Below are 18,474 nucleotides of genomic sequence, written 5' to 3'. Positions count from 1 at the left end.
TTGCCACAAAGTAAAACATATGGCTAAATAATTTCCATTTGTTCAGTGAAAGAAGAAGCACTTGGAAATAGTTGGTTTGATATATATAATTAGTCCCTATTTTATTTAAAGAATGAAGCATCCATAAACCCTATTTAGAAAAAAAATATCTTTTTGTGATATTTACAGCTGAAAGTAATTTTTTCCCCTAAAGGAAACTGCAACAAGACCTGTTGTATCCTGATTTGTATTTTTTTTTTTTAACAGAGATTCCATTTGGGGGAATTATGTGTTATGTCAAACTACAGTATTCATCATGGCTTGATAGGAATCAATGGAGCAGTGTTCTTCTTGGTCTCCCTTCATTACACAGTCTTCTCAGAGAAAACTCATGATTTAAAATGAGTGTAGATTCACAAAATCCTGATTATACAAATATTTACTAGGGAAAGATTATACTTCTTTGCCTAAAAGACATTCAGAATCACAAAAGGGCAGGCTATATTATGCCCCTGCCTTATATTAAAAACTCAGCTGGTTAAGCCCACCCAATTCTGTTTCCTTCTCTGTATCCTCTTTCATTTCTTTTTCTCCCTTCCTACTCCATCACAGTACGGACAGTGTTGGCATAATCCCTGAGGTGCTGCCATCATGCAGGGTACATCATCTAGCATGTTTCAGGAGACAGGAGTACTGTGGAGCCAGGAAGTCTCTCAGGACCGTATTTTTCACAAGTAGTCTCTGATTGTGAGAGTGGAACACTGCAGGGGAAAGGATCCTGCAGATGGCAGATTATTGCAATCACTGTCATAAGGATTTATGTCCTTGACCAAGCCCATATTTCCACCTGTCTCAGTACCTGCCCAGTCCCAAGTGAAGATTTGTGTACTCATCCACGTTTCATGCTGTTCCTGCTTCTCTTCTCAAGGCTATATAAATCCTGAGGAAGCTGCTTGCTCCACTGCAACAGGTACCCAGAACTGGTATCTACACTTTTCACTAGATTCCAGCATGTCCTTCCTGAACCCAGAAGCAAGAAACTCCCCCAACACTCTTGTGCATGTGCAGATCTGCCTTTGTGGTAGTTCCTTCTGGTGCAGAGGAAAATCCCCTGCCACAGCTCATCCTGGCAAAGGCAGAGGCTGAAAAGGCCAGCTAAAACCTGCAATTTTAATTTGCTCTCATAAGCCATGATTTATATTGCTAATGATTAACTTCTGTTCCATGGCTCCCATGCCTTGCTCACATCCCCTCTCCCTAGGGCATGGACATGTGAAACAGAGAAACAGTCTCCTGATCAGGTACTGCAGCAGCTCTCATGGAAAACATCTTCTCACCAGATGCTGGAGCTGGACACGGGGCATTGAAATATCAGATCAGGTGGTGCCTCAGGTCTGGGTACCCATGAGTGCAGCCTTTCCTCTCTCATGGGCACAGCCATGGAGTTCAGTCACATCACACCAGCTTCTTTTTGCCTGAGTATACAAACTCTGTCCCTGCTCCCGGCTGAGAAAGATATCCCTTACATCAAAAGACAGCAGATTATTCTTTTGTGCCAAAGACTCCAGTTTCTTATCTCTGAGGGCTCAATCATCACATCATCTGTGGCAAAAAGATGGCTGGCAGCAAGATTAGATTACAGCGATTTAAAATGTCTCTCTCAGATAAGTGCAGACCATGAGTATCCAAAAGTACACATAATCAGATTGTAAACTTGACTATCACAGCTTGCTTCAGACACCAAGAGTATAAATACAGATTAGACAAATTTTGGTCCATTAAAAGTCCTACTACATTATAACTTATTAAAAGTAAGGGATCAGGTGCAGTTCCTGCTGTTGTTGGAATCTCCTAAACCAATAATTCCTGAAAACAGGGCTCAGGGGAAGGCTCATACTGTATGTGACTGTCCTATATCTACTCACAACGAGGTCTTTGGTGCTCAGGTTGGATTCAGTATTTTCTGTCCGTGACTGATCCTTGTGCATTTACTGAAGAGCTCTGCAGGTGCACTGTGTTCACAGTGTATAAGATGTGCTCCATCAGGCACAACTGTATCATCACTCACTGGCCACTCATCACAATCCAGAGATAATCATCTGCCTAAATGAGACAGCTAGATTGTTTCTCTCCTTAGCCACTCATTGGCATACAAATCTCTAGTACAATCCCAAGAGAAATTTCCTCTGACCTCTTACTAATTTCCTTTTTCCAAGTTCTTTTTCTCTCACCTACTCATCCCTGAATTTCACTCCTTTAGATTAAAGCCTCTTTAAGAGACTTGTGCTGGGAAGGTGCCACTTTTTAGTTGATCCTCTGGGATAGATCCACTTGGTCAATCTGTTGTACAGAAGAGAAAGGATTGGAGTGATAATAAGGTGGCTCCACCTCCAATCATTACTGCTTTGCTGATCATACTGTGACTCAGTTTCCTCCATTTATACAATTTATACAAAGAGGCCTTTGTGAGGAGCTCTGGGCTTAGTAAAGGAAAGGAGCTGTTTAAGTGTGCATGTTAATTATTGTTATTACCCGACAGGCTGTAACTAATAGTAACCATTTAGCTGGGAGATGTGGAAACAGGTATGCAGTTAATTGGTAGATTTAGCTGAGGTCAGGTGGTTACATTGCAGACAATCCATCATTGTTGTAAGCAGCATGAAGTTATGCTCAGCCTGAATTACTGTGAGCCTCCCTTCACCTCTGGTCTTGTGCTAATATCCCAAGATGTGTCACCAGTGAGCATTTGAGTGAAATCTCTAGAAGAATGTGGAACAAATCTGTAAATCGTTTTCTGAAATGCTCTGCCAAAAAAAAAAAAAAAAAAAATCAAAAAATCAAAAAATCAATAAGGTCTTCCATGTCAGGAAGGAAATGTTAAAAATATTAATTAAAAAATAAACTCTCCCGTTAATCAAATGGGAATGAGTGAGAGCAGGCAGACGGGGGATGGAATAAAATTCCAGTGGAACAGCTTTTAATTCCCTCCAGTTTTAATGCCCGTGGGCATTTGGAAGTGCCTGTCAAAGCTCAGGGCCCTGTCGTGCTGTGTAGGCAGTAACAGCAGTGCTGTGTGTGGTCAGGGAGCAGCAGGCACCAGCCCCTGCAGGCAGCCTTTGGTGATCTCTGGCCACCACCAGCACTGCTCCCGGGGAGGACACATATTGAGAGCCGAGCACAGCTCCTGGGGGAGAAAATGCTGGTCCTAAAAGTGAGAGACAGATAGAGCAACAAGGGTTTTTTTCTGCTGATAAACCACTGGAGGGGAATTTCCCTCTCCGAGTGCTGTCATTTCGTTTCCAAAAGCTTGTCCCTGTCTCCATCACCATTTATGTGGGTACATCCCTGCCTTGCATGAGTGATTTATTTAAGCATCGGCAGCCACTGTAAACGACAGTACAGTGAAGCACAGGCGGAGGAGGGAGCAGAGGGGTAGAAATGTGACTTCTCCTCTGTGAAAGGAAGCACAGGTGCCTATTCCGGGCAACTCCAGTGCACTTACATCAGTCAAGGGAGGAGGAGACGGAAAGGGTTATTTCAGAGGCTGCTCAGACATTTAAGGCCACTTACTTAATCGAATTAAAACATTTCTTCCGGGAAGACTACACACACACATATGTACTGTTCCTTCACTTTGCACGTCTGCTTCCAGCCCATGTTGGAGCTTTCAGCACGCTGGGGAGCAGGGTTAGGGCTTTGAACTGATGGGAAGGAAGCACAAGGGAGGAAGAGATGGGATGATACGAGTTTAAAAGTTGGGGTAAGTCCGGTTTGGGAGTATGTGTGAGAGAGGAGGAGTGAGGAACCAGCCACTCACGGCACAGGCACGGGGCGTCCTGGCCGCGGGAGGAGTGTGATGCACAAGCGGCGAAGTGAGAGCGAGCAGAGAGAGAGCGAGCGGGAGAGGAGCGAGCTGAGACTTCCACTGAGGCAGCCGGGAGAAATCACCAGCCAGGATTTGCTTCTCTCTCTCTCCCTCTCTCTCTGATTTCAAATCAGCTCCTCCCCCGTGTGGTTGTGGCTTTGCCTTCCATCACAAGCCTGATCAGCAACACCAGTCTTGGGGAAAAGAAAAAAAAAAAAAAAAAAAGGAAAAAAAAAAAAAAAGAAAGAAAAAAGAGGGGGAGAAAAAAGAGACAAAAGGAAAAAAGTGCAAAAGAAGAAAAAGGAAACAAGAGGGGGGAAAGGGAGGTGGGAAGAAAGTGATCTCCTCTAGCCCTCTGCTGCATCCAGCACGGAAGAGTCTGAAACTTTACGTGGAGTTGTCGCCGTGTTTCCCCGCGGCGGCAGAACCGGCAGCGCCCGGCTCGCTCGCTCCTGCGCTCTCCTGCTTGCTCCTTCTCCCTCGCACTCAGCAGCAGCCGGCCGCGATGGAAAAAGTTGCTGGCTGGTACCCAGCCTGGCACGCTGCTCTCCTGTACTGGACATGGCTTTTCCTCCTCACTTACGGCTTTGCCGGTGCAGAAATAACTTGCAGATCCTGCCGTTCCCAGGTGCAGCCGCAGCAGCAGCCGCAGCAGGGATTACTGATGCACTTGAGGACCGACAGAGGAGAAGAGGAGCAGAGGAGGTTCCTCGGGGAGAAGGGAGGTGAGAGAGGGCAAGAGGCCGGGACGGAGGATGCCGGGCTGCGAGCGACCCTCACCCCTGCTCTGGAATTCCGCGGCCGGGAGACACGGCGAGCGACGAGGGAGCCGGAGAAAGCGGCCGGGGAGCGCCGTCCCCGAGCGGCCCCGGCCGAGGACCGAGCCCTGCGGGGCCCTCCCCGGGCGGGCCGGGGCTCGGGCTGGGGCTCGGAGCGGCGGCGCTGGGGCCGCAGCCCGCGGGGCTCGGCGGGGCCGGGGCTGGGGCCGGGGCCGGGCGGCGCCGCGGGGCGGGAGCCGGGGGACGGCGGCGCCGCCCGCTTCGGGCTGGAGGAGCTGCGCCTGGCCAGCACCACCTTCGCCCTGGCCGGAGACTCGGCGCACAACCAGGCCATGGTGCACTGGTCCGGCCACAACAGCAGCGTGAGTACCGCGGCCGGGGCGGCTCCGCCGTGCTTGCCTTATTTCCCCCTCTCCCCTTTTTTCTCTCCTCCCCCCCCCGGTGTGTGTGTAATCGGGGGTGGGGGGTGCTGGGGTTTTTTCCTTCGAAGGGGATTTTGCGCCTCCGGGCACCGGGAATTGGCTTCGCTTAGCAGTGTGCAGTGGGGCAGAAGGGTTTCAAAAGGGCCATTCTTCTGCAGTAGAAAAACTTTCCGCTGCCCGCCCGCCCGCTGAGCACATCCCCCTCCCGGCCCCCTGTCCCTGTCCCTGCCCCGGGATCCGGCGCTGCCCCGCCCGCGTCTCTTCGGGGGGATGCGCTTCGCATCCCGCCTGCTCCCCGGGATAACCTCACGGGCTGCCGGGAGACTCAGCTGGAAGGATGCCCAGGGAAAGCCCCTCTGCTGCTGCTTCTCCTCCTGCTGGCTGTGGGGGCCCACGTCAGCCCAAGGGCTCATCCCCAGGCCCTGCTGATGTGGAGATGCTGGAGGGCTTCAGGACTTTGCCTCCGAGGCGTCTCTGGGTAGGGGATAAAGCTGCTCTTTGCCTCTTGGCACCAAGGTGTTAAACAGGAAAGTCCTTGTTTCCTCCTCATATCATGGATGTGTCTCAGGAATAGCATCAGAACAGCTCTGACTTGAGCCAAGCAGAACAAAAGTGGCCAGAGAAGTAAGTGACTGATTTCCAGGCTGGAGTCATGACATCAAAGTTACCTGGTTAACTTGGGCACTGTATCCCTCCAGCCTGTGCTGCCGTGGTACCTGCAGCTGAGGGCTGAGGCCCAGGGAAGGCAAAGGTAAATTTCTTGGAGTGCTTTCTGCCTGCCCTTAACTCTGCTCCTGGACCAGCAGAACTGGAGGGATCTGTCTGCTCGGATTCTCCAACTTTGCCTCTCAGAGACACCAAGCAGAATGCTAATGAGAGAGAGAGGGATGCCACCACTATGTGACTGCTGCCCATACAACTTCCCAGGAGGAACAGGGACTCAGGCTCTCCTCTAAGGTGCCTGCAGCTGTAATGCCAGGTTTCTGGCTGGTTGGCAGAAATCTTTGGCCTCCCTTTCAGCTTTTAGTACTAGGAGACTGATAACATTTTGAAATGACAGTGTAGTCATTATGAATTCCTTTTGGTATAGATTGTACTGAGTTACTCAATTTAGAATTGCAGAGGATGTCATAGGGACCTCACAGTGGGGTTCAGCCCTAGTTAATTGGGACATGGTTTTATAGTCTCATCAGGAAGTTTTTAATCAATTAATTAACAGGGGAATAGTTGTCATTTCCATTTTGAAGGACTTTTCCCTTGCTTCACAACTCAGCTAGACTATTCTTAAATAGTTGTGTGAACAGAAGCTGCCTTGTAGGAACTCAGGTCTGTTCATACAAATTGAATTGAGGCTGACACTGGTTTCAAGTGACCCATTTGCTAAGAAAAAAGATTCTGATATAAAAAGTCATCCAGCAGGCAGCAGTTTCTCTGGTCTATTGCTGCAATTATGTTTCACCTGTACGTTTTTCAAGACACATCTATTGTTATATATGTGTTTAGGCACACATATACTTGTGTATGTGTTTCTGCCCACTGTGGTAGTGTGGGCTGCTGTTGTCAGGGACTGATTTACTTTCTGAGTGTGTTGGTGTACAAATGTTTGCAGGGAGCTGTGGGGAAGCGTTTTGTGTCTGTCCTCCCCGAAGAGCTGCAGGTTGCATTGTGTGCAGGGATATTATGCTCCCCGCTGCTCTGCGGGGGCTCTGGCAGTGCTGTTCTGTTTCGTGCTGTGCTTGCAGCCCCCTCACAATACTCACTGAAGATGGGCCCCGGCAGGACTTGGATGCACAACAGGCTTGTCCAGGCTCAGCTGAAGCAGTGGTGTGTGTTCAGGAGGAAGCCCAGAGTGGCACCGACCCGTTGTCTCTGTGTGGAGGTTTTGGGTACCCATCAGGGATAAAGTTGGGAGCAGGATGGGCTTGGGGTGAAACACTTCCTTTAGGGTACAGCATATGTAGTTCTGCCTGCATGGGGCTTGCAGAGGATCCCAATGTGCTGCTTGTGAGGATGCTGTGTGACCCCAGTGCCCTTTCTGCACTCCAACAGCAGCAGCTCCTGGCTTCCTGCTGGAGTTTCCATGCAACACACCTCTTCTCATTGTCATTCTTATGTGTTCTATAAGTGCTGCTGTCAAACAACTTTTGCCTTTTGCCTAGGCAAAGGGGCAGTGTGAAGAGGGTCACAGTTTTAAGTATCTGTGTGAGAACAGGAAAAATCAAAAATAAAGCTCAAAATGTTTAAAACCTTGTTAGGTGGAAAAACTGGAAAATTAAAGAATTGACACCACCAAGTTTTTCTATTGCAGTGTACCTTATCTTGTCAGCCTCATTGTGTCCATTGCTTGTGTCCTTGTTTTGGTAGTGGTGTGGGTATAATTGCAGTGCTGCTGTGGAGGTGAAAGAACTGAAAGGACTCCTGATTTCTGTATGGGATTGTTCTGAGTGTTTGCAGCTTCTCTCAGGCTTAGCTGCAATTTTATGTTGAGTGTGTGCACCACGGAACTAATGGCATTTTTCTCTGAATTTACTGTATGCTAAGCCACAGGTACAGTAAGAATAAGCTAAGAATAATAAATAATCATACAAGTTGTCCAGGTTTAACTCCATCTATGTAAATTGTTTTAGATCAGTGCTTATTTTGGCCCATCAGTGATTTCAGCAACTCCCTGGACAGCTTGCTCTCCAGATCCACATTCATACCCAGACACCTGGAGCATGCTCTGCTCATCTGTAGGGACACAGTTGACATATTCTCCAGTCTGTTCTGTGCACCTTGTTTCACTGATGGAGTCAGCAGGAGTTCCTCAGAGGAGAGCATAGGTGTAGGGAGCCTGGCTTGTCAACTGACTGATGAGGATGGAATCAAGGGTGTATCCAGTATTACATTAAAACACTGGTGGGCCTCAGGCCTTCTCTGACTCCAGTGAAAGTGAGCGAGGCCACACAGAGCTGTCCTGCATCTCCACAATCCTGAGCTCTTTCAGTCTGCAAGACAGAGAAGAGTGGCTGCAGCAAAAGTGGGTTCTGAGAAAGGTCTTTGGTGGAACTGAGTGCCAGACTGTCTGGGATGATCCAAGAAGGTGTTAACTGGCCCAAGCCAGCACCCTGTGTGAAATTATTCTGACAGTATGATAAGAGCCTAGACTATTGAGTCTTTAAATCGGTCCTGGCAGTACTTACCTGCATTGATACATCTTGAGCATCTTCCCACTGGCCCCTATAAAACTGGAGTAGAAGTTCATATGACCTGAAATCTTTCTCAAATCTCTGCTACAAGACACACAAGTGAGATCTCCTGCCTTTTTACACCACTGAGAAATGTCATCAACGATGTGGAAGTTGGCAGATTTCCTAGCTCACAAAATATCAAACATGTTGCTGATGTGGTGTATCTTGACACTATAGGTTTGGAGTCTCTATAGCTCCCTTAATGTCATGCTTTAGACTAAGGGAAAAGAGCTAGCAGAGATTTATGTGTGGAGTTAAAAGAGAGACCTGGTTTTAATGGAGAGAAGCAAGTCTCTAGATGATGTCCTAATGAGCTTTTGGTATATAGATGCTTTTCAGAGCTTACAAAAAATGAAGACTGCCTCTGTCCTAAGCTGGCTTGGAGCAAGATCAGTGCCTTATTTATTACTTTGAAAGTATTCTGGAGAAAGAGCAAAAAAAATTGGAGGAGGTCAAAAGGTAAGGGAGTTTGAGTGAGTGCCTTGATGCTACAGCTGGCGCTATAATGTGGTGCTGTGAAGGAAAGCAGCATGGGTTTCAACTCATTTATTAATATAGCAGTTTGCCTTGCACTGGACAAAGTGCTCTCCTAGGCTGGAGATCAGTGTAAATCTCTAAGAGTGTGGCAGAGAATTTGAGCATGTACTTTGCTCTGTACCTGGGGATTGGCTTTTACATGAGCATGATGCCTTTCAAGAGCTGGGCCAAGCTTCTGTGAAAGGTTTTATGGTTGGAAAGACAAAGCTGAGCTTCTCGTAGGTCCTCTACAGCAGCAGATCCTCAGCAGACTGATGGAGATCTGGAGGTGGTGCTGGGAGTAGATGCAAAACAGCCATGAGCAGACAGGTTTTATATTCCATCCACAGCAGAATATCGATACAGCTGAAGGGTCCAGTGCAGAATGCAGCCTGCAAGGTCATCATTGCTCTTGTCAGGTGATTACACCAGACAGCAGGGGAAGAGTTAGGTCTCCTATGGGAGAGCTTTTAGGTAAGATGAGACACTGCATTAGGTATTGCTTGCAAGATGTTACTTAATGTTACTGACAGGACCAACTGGGCACAGGCAAGGCAGAATAACAATGCACCTAAATGTTTCCAATGCACTGTATTTCATCCTGGACAAAGTAATTGTGAATAAACTGTTGTTGGATTTTCAGCTGAAGTGTTCAGTCCTACTTTGTAAATGAAGAATTTCAAGAATGGCACATAGTATTGTGTCTGACAGTCATGACTGATCGAACTACAAACATGTACAAAAACCTGGGGGTCTATCATTGTTCTATTCTTCACCTTTTTATTGCCTTCTTCCTTTCTGGGTAGCTGTTCCAAGCCTTTTTCTCCTGACTGTTGGAAACCTTTTTGATTTCTGTTCTAATGTTGCCATTGGGCAATTTAGATTAATTTTTTCTTTTTTCATTTGTGTGTGTTCCTTTTAATTGAAGTTATTTTCCCTCCCTGGCACTTAGATCCCCTGGAATTATTTTACAGGCAGTGATGATATTCCCTTTCAGACTCTGGTTTGCTAAATCAAGCAAGCACTCTTCTTTCTGTATCCGCTTGTACAACAGGTTGTGGAGAGTGAACTCTGAATTTCTAGGAGTCAGGTTCCCAAGAACTCAAATTTGAATCTGATTTTTGCTTTTGATGAATGAAGATGAGAACAAATATATTCTTTTTTACAAGTGAGGCAGTAAAGGCATGGCCAAAGTACCTTAAATTGTCAGTGTAGTGTTCAGTCCAGAATGGGGGACCATAATCAAGATTTTTTTTTCACATCTCACTTGGAGACTTTGCCCAAATGCCATGTTCATGCAAGAGGATGTATTTGAGAGCCTCTGCCTTTCTCCTTCTGGCAAAGCTGTGGCTCCAAAGTAAAACTGTCAGGGGTGCCAGCATCATCCCATGAATGACCAGCATTTTGTTGTAGGATGCTGTGATGACCCATCACTCCCTTCCTCCTGTGGCTATTGAATCATTATAAAGCAGGAATTTTAAGGTAATGAATATGGATGTGGAGCCCAGAGCCAGATGCTCAGTGAGACCCACAGTGAGGAACGACCCCAGTGTCAGTTTTGTATTGAGATTGATTCCTCAAATGCTGAAAACAGCTCCCAAAAAAGATTCATGCAAGGAGGATGTTGGCATTAATATAATTCAGATGGAGTCTGTATTATGTACACATTACAAGGATATATAATAGTATTAAAGAGTATAATGCACCGGATGCTGAGACTGTTTCAGGCTAATCTCTTGCTAGAGCTACTGAGAATATATTTTGGAAGAGCTGAATAAAAAGTGAGAAAACAAAAATGGGAATTTAAACCAGAAAAAAAAATCAAATTAAAATATTGCTAAAAGTCCCTTGTTTCAAATTTTTGTCTTCTTGATTATATTTAGAACTGTTAGATAATAAAACACTTTACATCCATTCTGGATATGAAACCTTGTCTAAATTTCCTGTAACTGGGTAGGACTTTATTCCTTTAACCAGAGGTCTTGAGGGGTTTTTTTTTGGTATTTATTTTCTTGTGTGTGTTTATTTTTTTAAAAAAATGACTCAACAGCCATAGTATTTCTTTATTCTGTGTTGCAGTCCATCTCTAGATATATTTCTTCACTGGATAAAACAGGCTTTTCATATACAGAATATGAAATAGGATACATGGGAAATTGTTAATAAGAAGAGCTGTGCTCTGAGAGAAAGCAGTGAGTGAAAGAGAATCTGTGAGGACTAGAAGAAAGGCTTGTCATTGTGTGATGCTGGTCTCTGTGAAAGAGTTTGGGAGACGGTGAGGAGGTTCTGCCACTGACAGGTGGGATATGCAAATCCCTTCACAAGGGGAGATTAAGGAGAATAATGGAAGAGCTCTGACAGTTGCAACTGGCATTCATGCAATATCGAGAGGCTATAAACTGTGTAAAGCAATCGGGTTATAGCTTTCAATCTTCTTAATACAGTACTTTATAATAGAAAATGGGTTTCTCCCTTTCCTCCTGGCTTCAGATAAGACGTTTGTATTTCCCTAACCTGGCAACCATGGTGAAGTCAGTCCAGAGGGGGAAGCAAGGAGGTCAGAAGTCCTTAATTCATTCTGCAGGGGTTACAGACCCGTTCAGTTGTGACACAGCTTTACATATGAAGGGCTGCGAGGTCAGCATTGGTCTTGGACAATTTCACTTCCTCTGGGCCTTTCGTACTACGTCAGAGTGAATACAGCCCTCACGTTGTGCAGGACTCAGCAAGGCGAATGAAACTGCCCCATTAAAAACCTCTTTCCCTGGAAAATGCTGTTGTAGCTTGGCCAGAGCGTTCTGTAGGTTCGCATTGGTTTCCCTTTGATTCCAAGGCTTCCGAGAAATAGCCCTCAACAAGCCCAAATTATGAAAGTTTAAATGCTACATTTTTTTGTTATGAATCAGACAGCATATTTGGAACGGATTTCCAATCCTTATATTTTATATTTAAAAATGATCCAGTGATACAAAACCCTTGATTCAGTGTGCTGGACAGAGGCATCTAGGGACACTTGAGATGGCATTGCCTCTGGCTGCTACTTCATACGGTAAGGGCATCCTATGGCAACTGTGTCCTACCTGATGTCCAGGTATGGGAATTGCAGAGCATCTCAAAATGTTTTTTGCCTATACTTAGGTAACTGCTTTTATCTTAAAAGCTGCATGTACTGGATCCTGTTCATCCAGATGCAAAGCTGCATTCAGGTTTACATGTCCAAGGAGGAAAAAAAATTAAGACTGACACAAGGTGCTTTTTTTTCCCTCAATTATTTTTTTATTCCTGACCAGCAAACTAAAAAATCAATGACTCCCGCAGCTCTAATTGACATTTCTGTGTTAAATGAAAATGGACCTTGATTCCAATTCAAATGGCAGCACTGGGTAATAAAGTAATTATTTTGGAATTTTAAATGCATATAAAAGTTGATGCAGTAAAATGTTTTTTGTGTAACTTGGAATTTTTTTGGCTCTATCTTAAATCAAACAACAGTTAATGTAAGAGCCCTTAATCCCTAATTCTCGGTGCTGGTAACACAAAAACACTTTTACTTACTACTGTACTTTCTCTCCTTGGGGAACATAAAAGAAAAGTACTTCCAGAAGGAACAGGATATTTTAGGATATGTCCTAAAATGTAATTCCTTCCTTTTTGAAGGTCTGTAAGAAGTTAATTTTACCTCCCATCGTGTCCCTCAGTGGAGGAGTGATGTTCTCAGCACACTGGCTGTTGTAGCTGCCTCTGGACTCCCCTGTGCTCAGGGCAGCTGTGCTGAGGTGCCCCTGATGTGGGATGAGTGGGGAGCAGGAGCTTGAGGAAACAGGTGGAGATTTAGATGGAAGAAGGAGGGATGTGGCACCTCTTTCAGCAGCTGTGGGGGGATGTCAGTGCCAAGCATCCCCAACAGGAGCAGCCCAAAGCAGGACAAGGCCTCCAGTGAGCTCTCCCCATGCCGTGTTTGGGGCAGAGCTGTTTCTGCAGAGCAGGAAGGTCAAGGGAGTCAGGATCTTGTGGTTTCTCTTCTGTTGGGAAAACTCCAGAGATAACCCCTTCATCTCATCTGGGCTTATGGGAGAGAAACTGTTTGCCTACAAATGGGAAGCTCTTGATAACTTACACCGCCAGGTCCCAACCCAGTGTCAGTGTTCACGTCCTAATTGTGTGAGGTTTGAGATCACCTTTGCTGGTGATCATGTAAGGACAGCAGTGCCATGAGCTCTTGCAGATAATTTTCATGCACCTCTTCAGGAGGAAGGGAAAAGCTCCTTAGAAAATCTCAGGCTATATGGATAACCCAGCAGAGATATCCCATGTATTTTCTCCAATGTTTCTCTTTTTCCCCCCATTCTCACCTCCTCCACTAAATTTAAGGTGGAGAAAATAATTCAAGGGAAATATTTTATGTAAGGAATGTAGGCATATTTTTATCTCCATAAATTGTCCCTGCTCAATATGTGATTTTCTTCAGGTGCACTTTTTTATAGGGGGATGAAGTAATCATAAAGTTCCTGATTCAGAAAGCAGTGAGAAATTCCTCACTAATGTGGAAATGGATGCTGTTTAATCATTTGGACTTTGCCTGGAAAATTTTTCTTTTAACTACAAAGTATAATTTCAGTAAATGAAAGAGGTCATATGCTCCCTTTCTGTGTGTGTCACTGGGTCAGTTTAAATCTTTAGAAACAGCTTAATGTGCCCTGTCTTGGCCAAAAATGGTGCCAGTACCTTTCTCTGAAAACAAATGTAGGAAAAGTGAATTCCACTGAATATTCAAATGAATATTTGAGCACCTTATTAAGTATTTACTTATAGGTAAGTGTAAATATATTTTTCTGGTGTAAAAATAATACTTATGCTGTAATTCAAGATCTATATGCCAGTGAACATGATATGGAAAATTAGTTTGCTTTCCACTGCTTTCAATTTAGTTCTCCAAGAAAACAATACATTCCTGTAGATTAAAGATAAAATCTTTAAATTAATCATTATTTGAATCGTAATCAAATTATGGAAATGGTTATCTACAAATAAAAGCGAGATCTTACTTTGATTGAAACTTCAGAATAGTTTTGTATTTTTAATATAGACAGGCTAAACAGCTTATTAAGAGACACACCAGCAAAACAGGAGATACAATAAACTTAATTTCATAATGCACAGGTCCATGGTGAAATGCCACCATGTTAGAGAAGTCTGGGGAGTGATTATTCCCAGATGTTACTCTGGCTGAGGATTGAACCATGGGGAGGGGCTGCACTCCACGTTCTCCACTTCCTTTGTGTTCATGTTTCCACACACCCCATAATATATAAAGTGTGACAGAACCTAGGCTGGAGATGTGAATATATCTGGCCTACATAGATCTGCACTCAGCCTAGATTCAGTGACCTCCTGCCACTACAGATGAAGTTTAGTAGTAAATATTTAGGCTATTGTAACTGAAGGATGTTTTGATGCAGATGTGTGTTTGTTTCAATAACAAATGACCATTTGTGTATCCTTGAAAAAAAAAAAAAAAAAAGAAACAAAAATAAATGAAAATATTCTCCAGCTCATCTTTTGGATGGAAAGCTTCCAGTCTGGTGTTGCCTTCCATTTTATTTTCAATTTTGTAAGCTGACATGTGATCTTTCCAGATCTCCAGAAACTTGTCATCCACTCCAAAATAACTCATTTTAAAGTTGTTTAAGGAGTGAATGTGGTTGATTCTGGCTGTCTGATCCCCCAGTCTGTGCCTGTGGCTGTGGCCAGGGCATGATGGCAGGGACCTGCCATCCCACCGGTGAGGGAGGGAGTTGGACCATGGACCCCAGAGCTGAGAAAAGGAGACCCAGCTCTGCACTCCTCTGCCATGCAACAGGCTCCTGGCATCTTTTTTTCCCCCTAAACAGCGATCAGCAATCTCTGAAATCCCTGTTACTTTCATGATGCTGCAGGCTGGGATCCCATCAGATAGACAGAGACTCGGCAGCTCCCATACCTCCCTCTCCCATGGGAACGTGAGTTCTTCCTCCCTGCAAATGTGTGCAGCATCCTCCTCCTCCCCCTCCTCAGCCACCCACAGCCCTGCCTGTTGATGCTGTTGCCTGGCGACCACCCTGTGATGGACAGCTTGGAGGGGAGCGATGATTAAACAACCTGAACTGGCTTCTGAAAGCAGCGATCGTCATTGTAATGTGACAGGCAGTGACAGCTCAGACAGCAACACGTTCCGAGTGTGGTTCCTGAAAAAGAAAGGATAAACAGTAAACACACGAGGAGAGAGCCGCACACACCTGTGTGTAGGTGTGTGAGTGCCAATGCTTTCCCTTGATGCAGAAGGGCTGGGGAAGGCAAGGGTTTCTGTATTATTGAAGGGTCAACATAGCCCTAATAACTGGCCTGATGAGCAGGTCAGCCCATGAGCCAGGGCAGCCTGCACTGATGCTGTCAGACATGACCTCCTGGGGCAGCAATTAAACAGGATCCTGCAGGTGTTGGCAGCGAGGGGCTGCACGGCCAGCAGGAACAACACTCCTGACAGAGGGGAGCACCTGAGGCTTCAGCATGAAGATGGTGGTCCTGCTATGAACACCTGCCATGTCCCTTCCTGTCTGCCAGCTGGACAAGTACAGGCACAAGGATGCAGGCTGTCATTACAGTGTAAAAGTTTGTCTGTACACAAGGTGTAGATACACACAGGATGCAGTGAAGCAATAACATTAATACTGATGTGGTTTGTCTGATCTGTGCATAGATTCAGAGAGAGAAAATTAATGTTTCTGGTGCTTCTCAATCTCGCCTTTTAGTTTCGTCCCAAGTGGAATTGTTTTGTGCTGCTGTCCTATCCTGTTTGGGTGTGGGTCCCTTCCAGCCCTCCTTGGGAAGCAGCTCTGTCTCGGTGGTTTTATTTCACTGTGTTTTCACCACTGCAAACAGTGAAGGTGAAATGCTGCTTCAGTGCAAGTGAACATCACATTTATCTCAAAGCAGAGTTAACCAAAGAGATTCTGATGTTTCCTAGAACTTCTAAGGTGATGTTAAGTGTAACAAGTATTTCCAGGAAATGTTTGTGCTCTGGATTATCGGCCTGTGCTTCGATGGCTGTGCATGTCCTTTCTAAATTGTAATTCTAAATGACAGCAGCACCAATTTTCTTCAGTGCTATTTAAGTTCTTAAGGCAAGCTTATCAGTGAGGCATCTGAGGGGTGGCTTTAAAGTAGAATAAGAAAACAAACCCCAAACTGCTTTCCAAAGGTCCTTCCAAAAAGAGTTAAGAGATCACCAGTGCTCCTGTCAGAGTGAAAGAGAAATGCACACGCAAAGAAAGAAAATTTCATTGCCTGCCTTGTTCTTTCCTTCCCATATCTCCTATCTCCATTGCATCTGGCACCCTCTCAGGATGAAGTAGTGGAGGAGAAATGTGGAGTCTGTGCCTTTTCCACTCACATAAATCAGTATTCATCTAAGCCAAGAACTGCTTTGAGGCAAGCAGAGGAAGAATCCATCTCTATTCCTTCCTGACACTGAGGTATTGAAAGTGCAAGCAGAAAGAGTAATTTCTGAGAAATCTTGCATTTGGCAAGGTGAATTTTGGTGTGAAACAAACCTTTATGAGCAAGTAGGGGAAAGAAATACTTTGAGAAGTTTTATGAGGAGCAGAGAATATTGTACAAAAGAATCAGCATCTCATTATGAAATGTTACTCAGGAAACCTGCACTTAATCCTTTATATAGAGATCATTTTGTTTAAATAAGGACATATGTGGAGATTGTTGCTGGAGAGAGTTCAGAGAAGAGAAAAGATGTCTATAATTTTGGGCTTCTGCTTAAATATATGGCTTTGTGTGGTTGATGTCTGAACTGGGATGACACAAGACAAATTAAATTTTAACTCATTAGTAAATTTTCCTCCTAACAAGCTACTCAGATGATCCAGAAATACATTATGCAGTAGCAGCTGCTAGGAGATGAAAATATTTCATTGTAGCAATGCATGGTATAATGAAGGACGGGGAATGAATGCAGTAGCGCAATGAGGACAGAAGAAGATAGATGACACATAGTTTTAAATATTCACCCTCTGTGTTGAGTTTACACAGAACAGATGACGTCAGTAAATTGAAAACACTGCTGAGACACATAAGTCATTAAATACTAATATTAGAGCCACTTGGGGAAAGAAAGTTGTCAGGGGGAAGAAAGTTGTCAGAAGAATTTTCTGTTAGAAAATACAGTTAGTCAAAATCAGAAAATTTCTTGGAGGTATGTCGTTTTCAGTGACATTTTCTACACTAAAATATCAACCAAAATTGTCTGCATTCTGATAGTGTCAAAGTGAGAAACCTTGCCAATTGACTTGCTTTGGCACCAACCAAGATAAAGACACAAAGGCACATATTCTATACCAAATATATAGGATAAGTGTAAAAGTTCCTTGTTCCTCTGTCCTCTTTGACCTTCACTTCTGGTAATGGGCCCTGTATATTCTTGGGCCCTATGTGTTAAAACCGGTATTTTTCTGTCCTGTAGAGATTTGGTTTCCATCTCTCTCCTCTTTGCTGAGTCTCCTCACATGGAAGGCATCACCAAAGGATTTTTGTTGAAGTTCTTTGGGCACTGAAGGTAATGCAGGGAGGGAAGTCAGAGGGTTGTCTCAAAGGCTCAAATGTTTTCCTTTCTGAAACAATTGTGGGGATTTTGTCATTGATAATCATTGAAGTATCCAGAGCCACATCTCTCTATATGTTTGAAATTAATATTTAATGTTCTGACATTATAGAAACTAAATACTTCAGTGTTATTAACTATCAGATGAAAAGTATTTACTGATACATATGGGAAATTTAATGATCTTTCCTTTCCCTCTTGGGACTGAAACCAGGCATTAGCCTGTCTGAATTCCTCAGAACAGAAATGCTGGCTTCAGACACATTCAGATGGAGAATGTAGCTAGGAAGGTGGTTTTAAAATTAATCTTGGCAATATTTTGCCATAAGATGATCTTTATTGGCTGCTATAAAGTTGTGGTGAAGGGAACTTGAATATCAAATATTGCTTTTTGTTCCTGAAACAGTCTTAGCTTTCACTGAGGATGGATCTGTGGAAAATCAGAAGTGTGGCAGCTTCACCATTTGTTAACTAGAACAGAAACTCAAGGGGAGAATAAATTGCAAGAGAAACATTTTTGAAAGCCCAAATAGCTGGTTTTTTACCATTCTGACCCCTTCCCCTACTGAGCAGATTGGCAGCTGAGTTCCCAAGGTAGGCAATTTCCACTGGAACAGGAGCCTCCTGAAGGTGTTAATCACTGACAGCGTTTTAGTGTGGAACAAGGAGATGTCTCCTCCCTATTAATTACAAATGCTGTACGATGTTTCTTTTTCAAGCACTGAAATGCTTTAAAGACAAATATTTTTGTCCTGGTTTGAAGAACTGTCTCAGTTAGCCATGATTTGGGAGGCAGATGCCTCAGTGCAGGAAGTGTTCCAGGGAATGCTCTGGAGTGCTTTATGTAGGAGTCAGTAACTCGATTGCAGTGGCCTCGCTCAGGGAGGAGGTGGGGTGGATGTTTGCTGCTGTTTAAATGTGTGCACAGGCGATAAGGAGCAGCAGAAACCTCCAAGAGTTTACAGATCCATTGATTATGCGATCACTCCATTCAGCCTAGTAAAGCTTTTTGTGATTTAGACAGTTAACTTCT

At 44.5% G+C, this 18,474-nt stretch overlaps 1 protein-coding gene across 1 annotated transcript in view; it reads left to right on the top strand.

Moving 5' to 3' along the window:
- Positions 1-3,850: 3,850 nt before the first annotated feature.
- The window catches only part of LOC310912031 (VPS10 domain-containing receptor SorCS1-like), a 262,422-nt gene continuing 247,798 nt past the window's right edge, over positions 3,851-18,474 (top strand). The window contains exon 1 of the mRNA XM_083866206.1: positions 3,851-4,985. Coding sequence (XP_083722332.1) covers positions 4,350-4,985 — 636 coding nt within the window. The 5' untranslated portion in view covers positions 3,851-4,349. The remainder of the gene's footprint in view (positions 4,986-18,474) is intronic.

The sequence above is a fragment of the Zosterops lateralis genome (assembly GCF_965231275.1).
Source record: "Zosterops lateralis genome assembly, chromosome: 8".
Taxonomy (NCBI): Eukaryota; Metazoa; Chordata; class Aves; order Passeriformes; family Zosteropidae; genus Zosterops; species Zosterops lateralis.
This window is presented reverse-complemented; position numbering and strand designations above follow the sequence as displayed.